At 42.4% G+C, this 21,152-nt stretch overlaps 1 protein-coding gene across 2 annotated transcripts in view; it reads left to right on the top strand.

Moving 5' to 3' along the window:
• Positions 1-20,691, top strand: part of Sertad2 (SERTA domain containing 2) — a 111,026-nt gene extending 90,335 nt beyond the window's left edge. For both annotated transcript variants that reach the window (XM_076833426.2, XM_076833427.2), the window contains exon 2: positions 15,325-20,691. In XM_076833426.2, coding sequence (XP_076689541.1) covers positions 15,329-16,273 — 945 coding nt within the window. In that variant the 5' untranslated portion in view covers positions 15,325-15,328 and the 3' untranslated portion in view covers positions 16,274-20,691. The remainder of the gene's footprint in view (positions 1-15,324) is intronic.
• The last annotated feature ends 461 nt before the right edge of the window (positions 20,692-21,152 follow it).

The raw sequence follows: 21,152 nt of genomic DNA, 5'->3' as shown, positions 1-21,152 counted from the left end.
TGACTTAGAGGTTTTAATGTGTTAATGTAAAATTGTGTTGTTCACCAAGTTACTAATCCTCTTAAATAATTTTACTTCTTTCCCCTCCTCCTAATTAAAATATGTATAACCATTTTGCTCTGAAGTGAGAAAACTTACAAAACGGATTGGATGCTCCCTACCCCTGCCCTTAATACGGGGTGCTTGCTATTCCTTCACTTGAGCAGGTAGGGGAGAGGCTCACATTTTATAATGCCAACCAAATATACCACAGGAGGTGTCCTAGGGAACAGTTTTATTGTCAGGCCAGTGTCAGCCTTTTAGGTGACAGCTGCTCAGGGTTGTTTCCATTAAAGAACTAAGAAGGATATTAACTCAGATTTAGAAAATCTTTACACTCCTATCTGCTGTATTGTATCTCATTAAAACTTTTTAAATTTAATTGAAGAGCTGAAATATAAATTTGTCAGTTGTTACACACTAAATTATTAATAATAAGCATAGTAAAATAGCATAGATTTCAATTTTTAAAAATTCACTCCAATTTATGTGGTGACTGATAGCCATTATTTTAAACAGTCCACAGTCAGTAAATGTTACACCCTACAAGCCATCCCTCAAAATATTTTACCCTTTAGTTAACCAAGAAAGGTAAAAGTTGCAGTAAATGTTTAGATATTTCTTTTGCTGTGGCTTGTTTCTTGTTAAAGAACACCGATAAAAGTATGAACTTTATATTCCATTTATATCAGCAGAATCCAGACCACTTTGTTAGTATTACATGCAAATAAAAATGGATGCAGTATTTAGGAGGGTGAACTTTTAATTCTCTTGCAGAATTTTTAAAACTGTATGGCTACAGAAGTTTCATATTTGCTCTCTGTCATATTAAGTAGAAAATAGCTCTAGCTGCAGTAGTTTCTTGGTGAGAGAGAGAGAGAAAAAAAAAGAGAGAAAGGTGTCTGTGTCTCTGATTACTGAGTCCAAAGATCAGGTGTATGCTGAAGGCACCAGAGGGCAAGCTCCAGTTTAAGTGAAAAATGGCCTCACCGTAAGGGTAATACCAGCCCTAATAGGTCTTTCCATTAATTAATTCTGACTAGCAGAACATGAAAATCTAAAAATGCTTTTGGCCACTGCGTATGTGCAAATAATATATTTTCTACCTACTCACTAAACAATTAATAGAAACCTACAGGCTGACTTGTGTTTAAGAAGTATGTTTAAGTATAACTTGTTTTTTTTGTTGTTGTTGTTGTTGTTTGTTTGTTTTTGCAGTGCTGGGAATTGAACCCAGGGTCTCAAGAATGTTAGGCAAATGCTATACCACAGAACTATGTCCCTGGCCCCTTAATTTAGTGTTAATATTTTTGAAGGAGACAATGAGTGACCAAAGTGGGCATGCCTTATTTTTTTTTTTTCCCCTCTTCTCTAATTGTTGTATTAAATGGCCAGTGCATTTGGTGTTAAAGGCAAACTTCTGCCCTGTGTGCAGATGCTGGGAAACCCTTATGAACAGAACTGTCCCCTGGAGCGTCCATCACTCATTGTGTGGAGCTGTGTCTTTCTCCATTAGCACTGCGTGGCAGTTCATTCTTTGTATGAATCTGTGAATGGCATATGTCAGCCCAATAAGAGGACATTCCTATTCTGAGCAATAAATAGATGCTTTGTTTGGTTGTCCCCCCCACCCCCAAAGATCATGAGACAAACAAAAACATACTTGACTGTCTAAAAATTTTCTTGGCAATACATACAAATTAAAATTTCAAAATAAAGACAGCACAATGTCTTTTAAAATGCATGATGTCTAATAGGACAGCACAGATACAAACTTGTAATTTCAACAAGTACCACATACAGACAATGCAAGCTCCCTTTTGAAAATTTGGCTGTCTTTGTGGTCTGAGGGGTCCTAAAACTGGAAAGACTCACTCCTCTCAGGATCCTCTTTCATCTGAACTTAATTGGAAATACCTGCCAGGATTCACTGAAGCAAGTGCCGCAGTTGGATTGATCTATGGTAGAAACCCAGGATCACCTAAGCTCTATTCTGCCCCCATTGCAGTTTTCAGAACTGAATGAAGTCTCCTGGCTTCCTCTTCCACTTGCTTGCTGTCTGGTGGACCTGGCCCTGCCTCCCCAGGGGGACAGCAGAATTAGGGTTGAGTGTGCCTGGCTATGGAGAGTGGACTGAGCTGTGTGGATGCGTGGGGGTGGGGGGCTGAAGGGAGGGGGCGGAGGACAGATCAGCTGCGCTGTGCAACTGCTACAGCAGGTCTGACTAGTTTGAGGTGCCCAAAGGCAGCTTTGTTTCTCTAGTAACTCTGGGTAGCAGCAAACTTAAGTTCTTAAAACTAACTCACGTCTGCATTACTATCTTTTGGTCACTTTGCAAAAACCTGTAGCTTTGAGGATTACTAGTTAATTATAAGATTTTTTTTTTCGATTTAAAAACTTTCATAGGTGGTTAACTGAAAGGAAGACTAGACTAGATCTAGACTAAGCATTTTTATTCTTCTAAGGAGTTTCACATAGAATAGTGAAGATGAAGGGATTCTAGCTCTAGCACTATATAAGTGTGTCTATGTGTGTGTGTGTGTATACACACACATACATACACACACATATATATACACATACATTACGTATACATATAATTTTTAAAAAGTATTTTTTAGTTGTTGATGGACCTTTATTTTATTTATTTGTATGTGGTGCTTAGAATCGAACCCAGTGCCTCACATGTGCTAAGCAAGTGCTCTACCACTAAGCCACAACCCCAGCCATACATATAATATTTATATAAAACAATATATAGATAATACACACACACGCACACTCATGGTTATAGTGGATTGTGTCAACTCACTGAACAAAAGGAAAAAGCACACTTGACTGTGCTATGGTCAGACAAATTCAATAATCAAAAGTCCCTTGCTGCAGATCAACCTTTAGCCCTTTGCTCTCCTCTCCTCTGGCTGACTGCTTATCATTTCAGGCCATGCCGCTGCTCCTGGGGCTTGGAGCAGGCCTGCTGGAGTACCCCACCCTTGTGTTGAGAAGCATTGCCCAAGTTAGACCCAGGGAATCTGAAAGTCCCAAGGTCATCTCTGCACCAGAACAGGTTTGCATACAATTCTAGCCACTGGAATGAGATAGTGAGGCAGCAACTGTTTCAAACTGATCTTCAGTGAGTACTTGTCCCATTCCCTGGTAGATGATACAGATTTGCTTTTCAGATTTCTTCCCTTTGTTGAGGGGGGGCGCCTCTGTGTCTGTGTCTTTTTGTATCTTGCATGGTATCATGGAAGAGCCACCTGCCAGAGGACTTTAGGCACTGTGGTCTGCAGCCTAAGGATTTTTGCTTAGCCTCTCTAGTTGTTAGGAATCTGGTAATGTTCTATCTGAATAGACCATTTAGATCTTTAAAACGCTGATTTTAAAAAATAGTTTTACCATATCAAAAATATAAAATAAGATTGATTTCACCTGGTAGTGATTCTTAGCTGTCTGACAGTAGTTGGTTTACAAAATCAAAACATGATTCTTCAGGTAGCCCCTGCTTCTGCTAAAGCTTCCAAAGAGGAAGGACAAATAGAATGTTAGGGGAGACTAGCTGGGGAGGTTAGAGGAAGGCTTTCCTTAAAGGTCCTTGGAAGAAATTAAAGTTGAAGTATTAAGAACTATTTTCCTTAGAAATAAATATTTATTACATTTAGTGTGTTACTCTGATTATTTTGCTTGTATATAGCTAAATGACTTTGTTTAAAGTTCAGTGAGTCACTCATTATCAATACACAGAAGTCCCTGGAAAGAAATACATTTTATCTCAGAAGAGCCCAGAAGTAGTTATTAAAAAAAAAAAAAAAAAAATACAAAGTATCATTTACTGCACTGAAGTTTAGTTTTATTCCTCATTGCCTTTTTCTACTATGTGAATTTTTCAAGTATATGATATAAAATTTAAATTGTCTTTAATAAAACCTCATCAGCCTACCTAATTCTTAAAGGCAACCAAAATAAACATTCCAAAGATGTAGGTTACCTACATGGAACAGGTATTTGCATAATAGAAGTTATTTTCTCCCTTTTACATATCTCTGGAGCATATTTCTATGATCCTGTACTTTAAATTTTTGTACTCGTATGTCATGTTGTAGAAATGTGATATCTTTCTTTTAAGGAACCCAGATTTAAGCCATACAATACAGTGGTTCACCTTACTCAGTAGGTAAAGAAGAAACCATTTCTCTGGTTTTCTTCTGTAGACCACACGTGGGAGTTAAAAGGTGAAATCTATGCTGTATATGTGAAGAATATTTTAAAAGATCTTTCATAGTAATACGCTATTCAAATCAGAAAGCATGATTAGTTTTTAATCTTTAACTTTTAAGCAAAAAGTGCTTCCTGGGGTTACATGCATGGTTTTTCTTCAGTGGCAAAACCTGGATTTAACTAAGATACAATTTTTTCCCCTACAGAATTGTTCTAAAACTTACATTTACCTGTTGTAGTATTGACTGTATTATATATTTGGTGACCCTCTTTAAGAAACAAAAAATGTCACTTTTGGCAAAGCCTTTGGTGTCTACCCTATGCCTTCTTTATTTTCCCCTGACATTGTTATATTAAGGGTCTCTTGTGTGAAGAGAAAAACAAGGTATCTTTGGGGAAAAGATGCTACAGGAGAGTTGAAACCAGAATCCCATCCATGCAATTATAAATACAGGAGAAAAAAATATTTTCATTATGCATGGGAATGGGTGGGGGTTGCTGGGTGATCCTGGCTCTCTCTTTATGGGCAGACAGTCCTATGGGGGGGGGGGGTCAAATCTGAGGATTCCTTCCCTTAATGAGACTCTGATTCAGAATTGTAAAGATGTAGGTACTCCTGACACCAAATTACCATGAAGTAGCTTATTAATGTAAATAATTGTAATTCATAGTTACCAATTTTCAAATGGAAAAACTGATAACTAGTTCATCTGTTGTGATACATACACATCATATAACCTGAACTTGTAATTTGAATAGAAAGAATTCTATCAAGTGGTTACACAGTAAATCAAGTAGTTACACAGTCAATTGCTTCATTATCTCCTTTAAGTTAACTGCATTGCATTTTACAGTCAAATAGCTCCTCCCCAATGTCCTTTATGAAAGGTTTTCCCAAATAACTGCCTGAAGCAGAATCTGCTCAGTGTGGAGGTAATTTACTGTTATTAAGAAGCAATAGGATTATTGAAGACTTCTATACTAGTAAAATTCTTGGTGCTGAACTTATGAGATTCCGTGTGTGGTTAAGAGTCCACATTAGAACCCCACTGGACAGTTGAACTGTTGGCTTCTCTAAGTCCACACCCCGTGGCTTGCATTTGTGTTTGTTTTTGTGTGTTTGTTTTTGTGTGTTTGTTCTCACTTCAGGAATCCTCCAGGGATCTTAACCATGGCTTTAGAAACATCGTTGTTACTTATATTCAGGCAACAACCTTTCCTGTACAGTGTTTCCAGAGCTTGAACCATAGCATAATATAATTTAGTTGGGCTTGGCAAGGCTCCCAGCTTGCTTAACATCGCCCTGTGGATACCTGAATTTGGGACTGGTTCTTGAAATGTGTAGACTTTGAGAGCTCTGTAGACAGAAATTGCAGTGGAGAAGCCGACTTCAGGGGTGCCTTGTTGCTCTGCTGCGCCCCCGTGTGGCTGAATGTGACGCTGCCTTTCAGAGTTTACTGGTGTTCCTGCTTGTACTGGGCTGGCTTGTTTACATAGAGCGTTAGCAGCTTTCTTCTGTGCAAAAACACCTCGCAAGTTAATATAATAGTTCTCATTGAGGGTGTAAATAATTTTTTGTACTTATTTGATTTTTTTATTTGTAGAATTTTAAAAGTATGTATTGATGTGTTGTGCTTTTTAACTTTTTATTATGGAAAATTCCAAACATACTCAAAAGTAAAAGAGTCCAATACACCACCTCGTACTTGTCACCTGCTTCAACAGTTATCCACTTTTTGTTGATCTTGTTTCATCTTCATGGCCAGTTGTTTTTGAGTACTTTAAAGCCAATTTCAGGCATCAGATCATGTTGAATATGTTTTTATTAAACTAAATTCAGACACTGCCTAATTCCACTCAACTTTTCATTTGAATTAAGTGTTCCCTGCTTTTAGCCACACTCCTTAGGTAAAATAAAGGAATTCTTAGCACTTCCATTGTCCTTGGAAGGTGACGGGTGTCCTTGGCCTCATTAGAAATGGGATTGAAATCTAAAATTCCAGCGAGATGAAAAGCATTAAGACAGGATATCAGAAACATTTTATACTACTTGACATTTAGGTTCTAAAAAGCCTATTTTTCTTTCCAAATGTTTACCAACAAGGACATAATTTATTCTAAAGAATGTTTCTTGAAATATTCCCTTCCAGAATTTGACAGTTTACTAAACGCAATTAGAGTTAGTTAATATTTTAAGACTTCTTTTTTCCAAGAGGAAAGATCATATTTGACAAAGTATGAGCATTAGAAATTGTCCTCAATTTAATGGAGACATATAAATAGAGGGAACACTAGAATTTGTTAAAATGTGGACATTAGAAAACAACCCCACATGATGAGACCTGTTTCTTACGTTTACTTGAGATTGGCCTCCTGGCCGAACTCAGCTTTTCTGTGGACTTCAGGCCACTGCAGGAAGGCCAGGAGGCTTGTGCTGGTGTCCCTGATTCCAGGCAGGCTGGTGGGAGCCGCGGCTGCAGTGGGAGGCGCCATCATCTGCCGTGTCAGGTTACAGTCTCCCTGAGCTGGGGTAACTGGCTTGATCTAGTCACTGGCTTTATAATTACATTGCTGATTTGTTAGGGGAGGCTTTGTCTTACTTACCAATTAGCATGGATGTTACTGCAGGGACCTCCGAAATCCTGGAAGGGCTTTGGTTTAAGGAAAAAGAAAAAAAGTTTCCTGATCCAGGCAGCTCTTAGGGTTTCTGTCACCAGCCCCGCCCCATCTGTATAAGGGGCGAGGCGCTCTCCCCACTGGAATTTTGTCTCTGTGGCTGTCACTTTGGGGTCTGAAGTCTAGCTTGAGGGTGGGGAATACCATCCCCCACACCTGTCACCCCTCCCCCCCTCATTGGGGGGGTCACAGTCACCACTGCCCAGCTGCAGTGCCAGGATACTGGGAGGCCCTGCTGAGGCCTTCTGTTTCTTCTCTTGGGCTTCCACTTCTGATCCCGCCAGCATCCCCAACCACCGTGTCCTTTTCAAAGTGGTCTTTTGGTGCTGGCCGGGTTTTGCTGTTACTTGGAGCAGGGAGGGTGTTAAAAGCTTAGCCGTCTTCAGGTTCCTTAGCCCTTAGCTTTTCAAGGTGGAGTATTCTGAGTGGGAAACTTGCCTCAGCGAATGACCCTGCCCCTGTCCAAGTGTCAAGGAGGCTCCGGCTTCTCCCTCCTGTCCCGAGACACAGTAGGACAGTGGACTATGGGGAGGCTCCGGGTTGCTGGTGGGAGGTGGCCTTCTGTCAGGGACGCCTCCAAAGCAGGATCCCAAGCTCATCTGAAGGCAAGCAGGAAAGTGAGGAGAAAGGAGAGGCTATTCTGTGTTGTCAGAAGTTGTCCCCAGGCAATTCCCAGCCTACCCACCACCGACCTTGCTTTGGCCCAGAAGTCTGTCACAGACACAGTTTTGCCAGGGCCATTCCTTTCTTCCACTACCCCAAAAGAAACTGAAAGGACGTGTCTCCACTTACAGGGCCTGGGCTTTGGGGGCACAGGATGTCACGAGGAAGCAGCTGCTCTGGCCTTGCCAGGTGCTTGTCACTCCTCTTTGGTTGTTTTCCTCAGAAGAGGCAGATCCGCGTGGACGTTGGGGTCGAGGCCTCGTTTTTATGGGTTTTATGGTTTTTATCTTCAGCATTGGTGGCTGCCAGGCTCTCCCGCAACTGATCGTCACCCCAGGAGTCATATTGGACCGTGTGCTAAGGAGGTTAGGGGGATGACATGAAATATGACCAGCTCCCCAGAAGCCACATGCACCACTAGAAACCGTAGATGCCGTAGATCAGTTTTGCCTTGTAACTGACTTTTGAAATAACGTGCAGCTTCCTACACTCCTGAAAAGGGAAAATGCTGAATTTATAGCTGCTCTTAGTTACTAGTCCAAAAGGAATTGAATCAAGTTCTTGAAAATGCACATAAGGGACCAACCTACTAGGCCTGGTACAAACCATCCCTACCTGGGTGTTAGTAAGCACCCCTCTTCCAGGTGAGGGTGATGTTGAGCTCAGAGCCTTCTCTCCATGAAGGACCAGGGGCCTCCACTCTCTCTGACTCCATTTTGGTCAGGCATCAGTCACACCTCCTCCAGTCATTGCTCCACTTCAGAAATTGGGACTCAGCTGTCAGTTTTTTACCCCCCTCTTAAAGATCTTAGATAGCATTCATTCTCTTCTCTGGATACAAAGTAAAAAAAGTCTATTAGCTAAGGAGGCTTTTCTTTCTGTGTGGAGCGGTGACTGAGTTATCTGATCGCTGATTTTGGGGGATGAACGGAGTGAACATATAATACAGACCTTTGCATCATTCTTGACTGGCACAGTCAGAAACAAATCCTCCTGGGGGCTGAGGAGGACCTCCACAGTATAGCCTTTCCCTGGGCCACTAGGAAGCCCTGGGGCCACAGACTCAGTGAGCCTGCACGTGAAAGCAGTAGGTTTTGGTGGTGAGGTTGGGATGACAGGAGTGGTGATTTGAAAATGTAGATTTCATATTCATTCCTTAAAAATCATAACATTTATTTTATTTTTATAGTTTAATAACCCTAAAGGGTTATTAAAGGACAGTGATTTAAAAAAAAAAAAAAAAGTTTTAAGTCATCTGTGGTAATGCATGCTTGTAGTCCCAGCTACTCAGGAGGCTGAGTGAGGAGGATCTCAAGTTCTAAGATCAGCCTCAGCAACCTGGTGAGACCCTGTCTCAAATTTTAAAGAAGGGCTGAAGACTTAGCTCAGTTGTAGAGTATTCCTGGGTTCAACCCTCAGTGCCATTAAGTATAATGATGATGATGATGCCGGTTGTGGTGGTGCATACTTGTAATCCCAGCGGCCTAGGAAGCTGAGGCATAAGAGCCACAGGTTCAAATCTAGCCTCAGCAATTTATCGAGGCTGTAGGCAACCTAGTAAGACCCTGTCTCAAAATAAAAAATAAAAAAGGCTGGGGATGTGGCTCAGTGGTTAAGTGTCCCTGGGTTCAATCCCTATTACCAAAAAATAAATAAAAATTTTAAGAAACAGATTTTAAATAATTGAAAAAAATGGTTTAAATATAACTTTTTTGATTCATTTTATGTTTGCATATTTTTTCTGAATGTCTTAAAAGGTAATATTTCACAAATTTTATTTTTAGGTACTAGCCTTATGGGGTGATGCACAAATGTAATTCCAGCTACTCAGGAGGCTGAGTAAGAAGGATTGCCAGTTGGAGGCCAAGTTGGGCAACTTAGCAAGATCCTGTCTCAAAATAAAAAGAGCTGGGGGGCTGGGGTTGTAGCTCAGTCGTAGAGCGCTTGCCTAGCACTTGTGAGGCACTGGGTTTGATCCTCGGCACCACATAAAAAAAAAGTATTATGTTCATCTACCACTAAATATATTAAAAAAAAAAAAAAAGCTGGGGATGTAGCTCCATGATAGAGCACCCTAGATTCAATTCCCATTGTCACAAAAATAAATAATTTAAACAATTAAGCATAAACATAGGTACTGTTCCAGCTCCTTTTTTGGACCTTGGGCCTCACTGCATTCACTTTAAGATCATAGCCAGTGTCATCTAGACCTCATAACCAGCAGGATCTGATATTTCACTCTGAGAAGCCGAACTTTGTCATTCAGATTAAACTTAAAACATCTTAATTGTGCATGTAGTATTTTTTAAAATATCAGGTGTCAGGCCAGGCACAGTGGTACATTCCTGTGGTTCCAACTACTCAGGGGGCTAGAGGATCATTTGGGCCCAGGAGTTTGAGAACAGCCTGGGCAACATAGCAAGGCCCTGTCTCTTAAAAAAAAAAAAAAAAAAAAAAATGTGTACGCATGTGTGAGCCGTCCGTTGCCATCACAAAGAGACTGTTCATTCCTTTTTGCCCTCTTGCTTAGTCACAAATAGGGAAGACCTCTGGAATCGAGATTAACTGAGAAAAGATGTTCTCAGACTTAAACGTAAGTGGCCTGATGGGGAAAAGAGGAAGCAGTGGTTCTCGGAATTCTCCCGTCACCTGGACACTTGTTGGCAAGGCAGATCCCTGGGCCAAGAGTCTGGGTTTCACGGGCCCCTGGGGGAGGCTGGGGAGGCTGATGCGTGCCCAAGTTTGAAAATGGAAGCTCCAATGAGGGGCTCTCACAGGAAGGCTTCCCAGCTTCAGCTTTCCTGCCCACCCTGTGCACCTCAGACCCCTCCTTGTGACCAGGTCCCCTGTAAAGCTGAGCCGCTCTCCCCTTTCTCCCGCCCTCTAGTCCATGTAGTTAGGGACACATACCTGGCTCTGTTCTACACCATCTTCCCTTGTATTTTTTCTCATTCTTTCTACTTACCGTTCATTTATTCAGCCACCAAGGGGGCATCTTTTGTGTTTCAGGGACTGTCTGTGCCTTCATGGGGCTCACTGTGGAGGTGGGAGGCAAACATGAAGAGAGAAGCTCACCTTAAATACAAACTTCAAACAGGGGGCCACAAAGCCTGTTTCCAGAGGTCTCCCTTGTTGGCTCCAGTCCATGGTAATTGCTAATTCCCTCCTGGGGGAGCCGCTCAGAATCTGGAATTGCAGAAGGAAGAACAGCCAGGTCAAACCGTCTCCTGGTCCTCTGGCCCTTTGTCTGCCCGGGGAAACTCCTAGTGACATTTGTTACTTTTTAGCTTGTGCCCCAGCAGTCTGGAGCTTTTGAGGGTAGGGTCCTTCCTAATGAAAGGCTGCTCCATTGAAGGCCAGGCCTGGTGTACAGAGAGTTCTATTCAAAACTAATCTTCCTGGGAGTTTTCATTTATTTTGCTACTAGTGAGTTTTGTTCCTTATCTTTTAAATTTAGTTTGCTGCAGTATATGCTAAAGTTTGTTTTAAAAAATACAGATGGAGCGGCGGGTGTAGCCCAGTGGTAGAGAGAGCACTTAAGCGTAGCATGTGCCAGGTCTGGGGTTCCTTTCCCAGCACCACAAAAAATCTGTAAAAATACAGAAAAGTTAAGAATTTGTTTCTAACAAGTTCCCTGGGGAGGGGAGGGTGTTCCACATCTCCAACCTGGTAGTAAGAATCAGTGAAAATTCAATAAAAAAGTGGCTGGGCTTAGTTTTGAGTCCCCTTTGGGTAGCAGAAGAGGGAGGGAGCACTTGCCTGATTTCTCCATATGGAGGGATCTCTGCCCCACCCCAAAAGCTCTGGGTCTTTGGGGGCTTTGTCTGAAAAACTGGGTAGAAGACACAGGGTTTGGACTTTGGTCTTCACAAGCAGAAGGAGAGGAGATAGAGTGGGTGACAGATCCCTGGGGTGGCCTGGAAGCAAGCAAGTCACCAGCCGGTCCTCCCGGTGAACTCCAGGCCCATGAACTGCACAGCCAGCCGAGGGGAGCCCCCTTCCGCAGTGTTCCCTGGAAGCCCTTAATGAGCTCCTGCTACTGCTGCATCTGCAAGCTGCTGCCTAGTGAGGCCTTTTGAAAGGTCACGTGCCTCTCCAACTGCGCTTAAAGAACTATTGTTATTTTCTCAGAAAGCCTGAGGAGAAAGAGGCTTCTGAGGAACTGGCGACCCTGGCCATGGCCAGCCTGAGCCAGGCCCAGAGAGGCCTGGAGGGGCCCACGCGTCTGGCTTCCTGCCCTCTGGTTCTTGAGGGCATGTCTTGTCTTTTCTTCTTTAAACTGTGCCCTGCTTAAGGAGGTGGTGGTTACAGAGTCCTGAGAAGGGGAGTTCTCACTGCCCTTCCCCTTCAGGAGTTGGAGGCCGCTCCTGACCAAGCTAATTGGAATGTTGCTGTGGCGTCTGAAGCAAACCTAGGGACAGCTTTCTTTTTAAATAAAAATGTGGAATAGATTTTGATCGTATTGCATTTGTATTCCTTTCTTAAGGATTTAGAATTAGGATTAAAAATCAGGATGGTGTGCATTTTGCAATTTTAGTGGGTGTGTGAAGCCGGCCCTGCCTCTCCACACAGCAGAGAAATGAAGACAGACCTGCTCAGAGACACACTCTTATCAGGGGTCCTCATTTACACATTCCAAGAGCACCCGGGCTTCAATTTGTGTATCTGTTCCTGCTCACCAAGTGTTGCTAACCAGGGCCCTCCACCCTCCTGGTTCAGGCAGTATCACAGATGTCTTTTCAGGCTTCTCCTAAATCATTAGGATTGTCACAGGGCTCTGATCAGCTGGATTTTCCCTACTGGAAACCAACGGGAATCTCTCTGAGAGTGCCACCTCAGATCTTTAAGTATTGAGTGGCCTGTTTGCTTCTTAAATATTCGAGTGCAGTAAGTTCAGTAATTATTTCTAGGAAAATGCATTATTGAAAAAGTACTGTTGTTTATTATGGTAAAAAGTCTTTAAATAGTTCTACATTGATGGGTAAAGAAAAGTTTATACCCGCCTTTCCTCCAAAACTGATAAAAATTTAAAGTGGCATTCTGTTTACTAATTTGTTTTTAGTTTTATTTGGGTTTACATTTGAGGACAGTGCTTCTCCAGACTTTTCTGTGGTGATGGACCATCTTGCTTTTTCCTCTCAATCCTTCATGGACTTTAGTAAAACATAATAAAAATAACTACTTGAAAAGTGAAGTAAAAACAGAAAGATGTAAAAGGTAAAAGCTCCTGTTTTAAAATTAGATGTGCAAACATACAATTACTTTGTTAAGTTTACTGTAAAAGTTTATAAATAAAACTATATCTCCACTTACCTCATTGCAAACTGATGACAGTTCGTATGGGTCCCATCTGTGGGCCACACTTTGACAAACACTGTTTTAGATGGTGCATGTGTGTATTTATGTACTTACATATATATTTAAGTGTACTGGCTTGATAACATTATAATGTAACATGGATCCGATAGTAACTTTATGTGTGAATTAAATGCACCCAGAAGCTATTTGGCAAAAGTGAGGTGTTGTTGTTGTTGTTGTTGTTTTTAAGCAAGTATTTAAATGTTCAAATTGTAAGGGTATACAAATACACAAATAGTATAATTGTGAATACAACTATGTGTTTCAAAACTCAGATGTCTGATAACACTTTTCTTTTTTTTTTAATTTTTGCAGTCCGGGGGATCGAATCCAGGGCCCCATATATGCTAGGCAGGCACTCTACCACTAAGCTATATCCCCAACCTGGTAACAGTTCTGATGTATAAAGTAGAAACTGTTGTGCAAAGTGAAATGAAACCACCTCCACTCTGATTCACCCTCAAATTTAAATGAGCACAGATACTTTAGATAGGAAATGGCCTATGCAAAGCAGATACACAAATGAGACTTTTAACACTGAATGATAGGAACTCTGTCATATGAAGTGTTAGATAAGCCAGTTCTTACTATTGCACCTTCCTTGTCTCAGAGAACAGTTAATTACAGGATGGATCTTTGGTCTTTTTGGTCCTAGTGATTGACAGCCATTTTGTTAATGCTTACAGAATGAGGGGAAATCTTTTGTACAAGTACCTTCACATTCTTTGTAAGCATTAACAGATCTCAAGCCGATACTGATGTTGATAGGTTGCAGTTGTCGTTATCTCCTGGTGACTGGGGCATTGGAAGTCAGTCACCACACTTGGGATTGTGTGCCAGGCACCGTCTCCTGTATGTGTGCCTCAGGGGACAGCATGGCCATCTTTTAAGCAAGTATTGGAAAGAAGTTTTGTGAAGTGTCAGTATCCCATTAGCCTTATTCCTTTAGGATGAGACTTGGAATTCAAGATGCTGATGAGTCGTAGGAGGAGAAAGCCTCTTGGAGACCAGCCTTTGCTCTCATGGGGCTCCACGCAGGGCCTGGCAGAGTGCCTGAGACAGCGTAGAGGTGGAGTGAGCTAGAACTAGGCAACTTCAGCCAGCTGAAGTAATTCAGTAAAAGGTAAGTAACGAATAGAAGAAAAACTAGGTACCTACAAAATAGTTGCCTGGATATGACGCTCACAGATGTCATGTTCAGAAAGGATTCATAGGGTCCAGGTGTGAGTGCCATGCACCAAGAGAAGGAACATGCCAGGGTCTGGCTTAGTTAGACCAGGCATCTGGGTCCGGACAACAGAGGGATGACTTTCTTGATTGAATGGTTGGAAGTGAGATCTGAGGCACAGGCTGCTGGATTTGAGATGGTTCTCTGATGGTGGAGGGTGTGAAAAGAGGTAATGACAGCGTAACCACAGAGTTGGAAGGGTCACTGTGTAGAAGGCAACAACCAACTGAAGGCCAGGACTCAGCAAGGAGTTTTAAAATTCAACCCATTATCAAATTGCAAGGCCTAACACGGGACCTTGTTCATTTGAAGTACATATGTATCTGTAGAATCACAGTAGGTATTTCCTTATGAAATGTCTCAAGTATCCAAACAGCAGTACCTATAATCAGAGCAGATTACTTTAAAATTAATGCAGTTGCATTCAGACATGACCTTGTGCAGTGAAACTGAGCCAAGGAGAAACTTGGATTCTCCACTTGATTCTAGAGTGTAAAGCAGCGGCCGCTCCGTCTCTGTGGTCATTTAACACAGGCCAAGTGTTTCACCACATGTCACCCAACAGGCAGGAAGGCTCTGATGCATAATGAGGAAGGAAAAGGCATTTTGAAAGCACACACAGTTCTACCAAAATTGTACACCTTCCTCCTTCTCTAACTTTTTTTTTTTTTTTAATCGTTCAAGATGCGTTGAAGCTATAATTTATGACACCTATATCTGTTTAGGTCATAGTGTTGTAAGTGTTTTCTTGAGCTTTAAAAATAAATCCATTTGGGGAAGGAAATTGAACCTGCATGATAATGTTAGGCATGCGAACGCAAGCACATGAGCTGAGAAAGTCAAAAATCACAGTTTCCATGGTAACTCCTAACTTGTCTGTGTCGTACACATTTCTCAAGAAATACATTCGCCAGACTACCTAGTGTTAAAAACTGCTCTGCAGGCATATGAGGGTAGATTTCCCAATTTTCTCTCTTTCTGAAAGGTCTTCCCTCAATTAATCTATCTGCTCTTCTAAATCACCCAGGCAAGAAACTAAAGTCCAAATTCTGACGTCTAAGTCAGAACCTTTTTTTTTTTTTTTAATGGTGGAGATTAGCCTTTGTGTGATTCATGCCATTTCCTGCCTTTCTCCTTTGCAGATATATGTTGGGTAAAGGAGGAAAACGGAAGTTTGATGAGCATGAAGATGGGCTGGAAGGCAAAATCGTGTCTCCCTCCGACGGTCCATCCAAGGTGTCTTACACCTTACAGCGCCAGACTATCTTCAACATTTCCCTTATGAAACTCTATAACCACAGGCCCCTGACAGAGCCCAGCTTGCAAAAGACCGTTTTAATTAACAACATGTTGAGGCGGATCCAGGAGGAACTCAAGCAGGAAGGCAGCCTGAGGCCCGGGTTCACCCCCTCCTCCCAGCCCAGCGACTCCCTGAGCGACAGCTACCGAGAGGCCCCGCCTGCCTTCAGCCACCTTGCACCCCCTCCCGCCCTTCCCTGCGACCTCGGAAGCACTACACCCCTGGAGGCCTGCCTCACCCCGGCCTCCCTGCTGGAGGACGACGATGACACTTTTTGCACTTCGCAGGCTGTGCAGCCCGCAGCTCCTACCAGACTCTCCCCTCCAGCCCTCCCGCCGGAGAAGGACAGCTTCTCCTCTGCCTTGGACGAGATCGAGGAGCTCTGTCCCACATCTACCTCCACAGAGGCCACCGTGGCAGCGACTGACAGCTTGAAAGGGACCTCCAGTGAGTCCAGCATCCAGAAACCCGAGGGGCCCCAGGAGGGCCGCACGGATGACTCAAAACTGATGGACTCTCTGCCTGGGAATTTTGAAATAACAACGTCCACGGGTTTCCTGACAGACTTGACCCTGGACGACATCCTGTTTGCTGACATTGACACGTCCATGTATGATTTTGACCCCTGCACATCTGCGTCGGGGGCAGCCTCAAAAATGGCCCCTGTGTCGGCCGATGACCTCCTCAAGACTCTGGCTCCTTATAGCAGTCAGCCCGTCACCCCGAGTCAGCCTTTCAAAATGGACCTCACAGAACTGGACCACATCATGGAGGTGCTCGTTGGGTCCTAAGACCCGGAGACTGCGCGACCTGACCCCACCGCCATGCCCGCCCAGACACTGCGAGCGTCTCCCCACAACCCTGACAATTCTCCGCACTGTGCATGCACCCTTGCCTGCCTTTTTCAGAGAAAAAAAGAAAATTTTACAAAAGGATCACACTAGTTTTTGCTTTGAGCAGAGTTGGAGTGCCTTCATCCAAGTATGACCACTTTTAATATGCTTTTTTTGAGTGGTTCCTCAGAGACCTACTACCCTGGTATAGGAAAGAGTCCATTTGAAGACAATGTTGCTAATGTTGAATGACAAACAAACAGTTCGAGTGAAGCACAAGGATTAAGTTGGAAAAGCTGTAAATTGCATGTGCATATTTGTCTATTTTTTCTATAAGTTTTAATGCAAGAGGTAAAAAAGAAAAAATATATATATATATATTATTTAGATAATCTCAGTACCTTTCCTGGCATTTTCGCCCTGTATAGGTTGACCCGGCAAATCAGCCTTTTTAGAGGCATTAAGTACTCCTCGTAAGTGTTGCATTTACATGGCTGTTTAGAAAACTGCTGCCCAAATTTATTTTATATTTTTGTACAGATTCTGCAGTTTATGATATTGTTTTTCTAAAAACAAATGCTGTTTATACATATGAGATAGCTATTTTGATAGGATTTGCTCACATAGTTCCTGCAAACTTCAGATGTACAAGTTGCACTTGTACTTTTATAGAGTTGTAATGTTTTATATGTGTATGGTGCAAGAGAAAATTGGATCAAATCAATCTGCAGTTGATGTCCCCAAATGCAAACAGAGACACACACACACACACGTACACATACACACAGCGCTTTAAGAAAGGGCCAGGTGATATCACACCCAAATTTCACAAGCACCATCCCTCTGGCACAAACACCCGCCAGTACTGTGACTTCCAAAGCCAGAGCCGCATCTGCTCATCAAACTTGCATTAAGCAATTGGCGGGAGGTGGCCATGGAACTCGGGGTTGGAGTGATGGTTCTCCTTAGCTTCCTCTGTGGGGGGACGGCTATCATCTTACTTAAGAGTGTATTTATGCCAAGTTTTCGCTTTTAATTGTTTTTAATTTTTATTTTTTTAATGAAAACCCAAATCTTTCCCTTTTTGGCGTAATTTTTATGATGAACCAGAAATTTTACATACAAACAAAATTTTATGAAAAGCAACCAACCTCTTCCTGGAGCTGAGCCCTATTGCAATGCTCAGGGCTCATAAAGAAGAAATTCTTTCTAGAAGGCATCCATCATGTTGCTAAATTGTCTTTTCCAGCGTCCCTTCCCTAGAGCTTTTGTTCCCTCTGTTGCTAAGAGCTGGAAATGGCATCCTCATGATCACCACAGTGAGCTCGGCTCGCTTGCCTCGCCTCGCCTCGCCTCGGCTGGCCGGGATGCACTCTTCCTCCAACATCCGCGACTCTTCCTCCAACATCCGCGACTCTTGAAGCTGGAGTTCCTCACCTCGCATCACGGCATCTGGTCTCGTTGCTTTCTTAAATCAACTGCTAATTTAACCACACTTTACAAGGCTGTTTCACCCAAATACACAGACAGGAATTTCTATGCATGGTTCCCCCTCCTCCCCTATGCCCCCCACCCCCAGGAGACCCTTAAGAAGTAGCTTTTTATTCCTAGTGGTGTACATTTAATTTTAAAACATTTGCAATGTATCATGCTTGTTGCCGAGATTGTTTGTGGCCTTTCTGTTTCAGTTTTCTCTTTCTTCCAATGGTACTTTAGCTGTTGAGTGCAGGTTACAACCTATATTGTCATGCAGGTGGCTTCTTTAGGAATAACTTTTATATTTATTTAAAAATTTTTAAATTATGGGATTTTGTTTTGTTGTTATTGTTGTTGTCGTCTGTTGTTGGTCATTTGTCAATATTCAGTCACCAATTCTGCTCACTTCTTGCCATGGATAAAATTGGGTCTCTCTGGCCAATTAAAAAAGTCAACTTGAGAAAATGGCACTTTAATCAAGCCATAGATAGTTTTATTTTTATAATGCACATGGCAAAGCAAATACGTTTGTGATGAAGGACCTGCTCATCTAAGCAAGAGATTCGGGTATGATACGATTAAATCTTTTCTGCATTCTAATTTGCTTTTTTCTCCCACTCGAATGTGTCTTTAAAGGCTGATTATCAATTCAGTAGAGCAATGAGAAACTGATCAAATTGCAACTCATTCTCCTACAAGCAACCTCCACACGAACACCTCTTACTGCTGCACATGTGTCATTTCCTTTGATATAGGACCAGGGACCATATAATTAAGATTAGAGTTGTTATCGATGCTTCCAGTGTCACCGAGCTTCCCTTTCTTGTAAGGAGAGGGGCCTGCCCAGGCTGCATGCATTGTACAACTGGAGGACCCTGCAAACTGGCCACGTGCTGCACACATCTACATACATACACACACACAATAGTGTTGATTATTCTGAACAATAACAGGGTAAAGCAGTTGATTTGCCATTGTTAAAAACTGATTTACAGTATCTTAGAACAACTGTACTTTCGTTGGATTACCAAACCGTGTGTTTAAACAAATCCCATATGTTGGGCAACAGTTCAAATAAGCACAGAGAAGCGCTGCCCAAACTTGGTTCTCTGACTCTGGTGTATTTGTAAGGCTGGGCTTCAAAATCAAAACAAAAACCCCCAGCGACAGCAGGCAAGTGCTTTTTAACTCTGAAACCCTTGCCATAAACTCTTGATGCTCACGGTCTAACAGAGATGTTCATGGGAAACCAATGGCCCATTTTCAGAAAGAGTGAAGCCTTCAAGAGTTCGAAGTGTCTTTGTGTCCTATTTTTACCAAGCCATGTCCCAACAGAGAGGAGTAGGAGCCGGAGTGGGATCTCCACATCTCAATTCCAGTGCAGGATGTGCTTCCAAATGCCTCTTGGCAGCAGTTCCTTCCCCTTTATGAGTGGCATCCAGAGCCAGGCAGGCAACTTGAGGTACCTTTTATGAGAAAGATGGGCTGGGTGGGGCTGGGGCTGGGAGAGGACAGTTATTGACAGTGATGTGCAATGAAGTGACAAGATGAGAGCAGAATCATAAGAGCTTTGAATTTGAAGTGATTTTTTTTCCCATAAGTTATTTATTCCTTTTTTTTTTCTGTGTAAATATATTTATTTTACTGTGGAGCTCTAACAACATCTGGATGGTAATGTGCAGAATGTATGGTAGGAATGTATTCTCTTGTAGGAATGTAAATCTGTATTAAAAGGGGGTCCAAGCCAGACCCCCATGGGTCTTCTCATCAGATACACAGTCCACATCCACTTTTACTGTCTCTGCTAATATGGGTCTATTTGAAATATGCAAAAGGTATGGATGAGGAATGTTTTAATACCTCCAAATTTTTAAGAAAATCAAGCATCAAAGGGTTGATATTTTTTAAAGTTTTCTTAGTAGCACTTTCTCTTGATGACAGAAAGGGGCAACCACACGGGCACCCACATTCATACCAAAGGGTGAGAAATGGCCAGAGCCTCCTACCACCCCTGAGTGTCTTTATCAATTGAACTTTTTATCGCCATAGCCCCTTGGAGTGCCCCCAACCACCCTGAGGTCAATCAAGGAAAATTTCTTAACTAAATAAGCTCCAAAGAGCCAAAGTATCAACTTACGGATCATTTTTAAAGCTTAAATTTATTAACCACCTTTGCGGTAAACAAATGAATTATGAATACCGCAGGGGAAGCCTTCTTAAGTGACAGATGTAAAAAAAAAAAAAAAAAAAAGACTGTGCGGCGATTGTTATTCTACTCTCTCTGAATTGTCTTAATTTCAAAACTTTGCTGTTACAAATTGGACCTTTATACCGCTTTCTGAAAAGATTGAAAAGAGCATATTTAACCTGTCCTGACTGTAAATGGTTAACTCCTGTAATTGCCCCACACGCGGTGGGGGGCAGCAAGGTGTTCCTGTCCTGCTTTATGTACAATTGTACAATTGTTCTCAATGCTTCCAAGAATGAGTCTAAATGGTTCTTGAAAATTAGCCAGGATCAAATGCTATTGCAGACAAAGCCAATAAAAAAATTTTGGACTTCTTTTGGGGATAATAAGTTTGGAAGAGAAGTGCAGTCCACATGTACAAACAACCAAGATTTCGAAAAAGATGTACATAGTGAATGTTTGGTGCATGGGTTTTGAGGAAGGCTTTTTTTTTTTTTTTTTTTTTGTCAAAAAGGAGGTGTGACCTTTCCCCACAGACCTGAGAGCTGTGCCTTTTCTATGCAATATTACAGACGTCACATCGGAACCCAGAGGGCTGTGTTCAATGTAGGTTCGGGCTGTAATCTAAACAATTGGACAGATTAAATGTACATGGAAATGAGCAGTCTTACTTTTGTAGTTTTATATTATACAATAAACAGTTAAAAGATGGGAGATTCGTGTTTGCAGTTCTTTTGATGATTTTTTTTCTTTTTTGTGGGGGTGGAGGGGTTGCCGGGAATGGGTTTCCCATGTGCTAGGCAAGCCCTCTACCCATTTGCCTAGCACAGGACCGTTCGTTCCCCTTAGCCCAGGGTCTTCTCAACAGAGATTCTGCCAGGATTGGTGCTCTCTGTCCTCCTGAGCCACTTTGGTCTCCAGAACCACCTTCTTTCCTGGTTCTCTCCAGACATCATTTTTGCCAGGGTTTATTTAGCCCATGACCAGCTCTCCAAGCCTGTACCCAGCCTACTGCCGGCTTTCCCGAGGCTATCTCACCCACTTGGGAGTCTCAAAACTAGTTGCCAGCTCCTGCCTGGCTCCTGAGCTCTGGACATCCATGTCAAATGCTAGAATTTTTCATCTCACACACAATGTGTCTTAAAATCGGCCTCTTTTCCCCGGAGGCCAAGC

Source organism: Callospermophilus lateralis, chromosome 14 (genome assembly GCF_048772815.1).
Source record: "Callospermophilus lateralis isolate mCalLat2 chromosome 14, mCalLat2.hap1, whole genome shotgun sequence".
Lineage (NCBI taxonomy): Eukaryota > Metazoa > Chordata > Mammalia > Rodentia > Sciuridae > Callospermophilus > Callospermophilus lateralis.
Note: the sequence above shows the minus strand (reverse complement) of the source record. Positions and strands in the feature narration are given on the sequence as shown.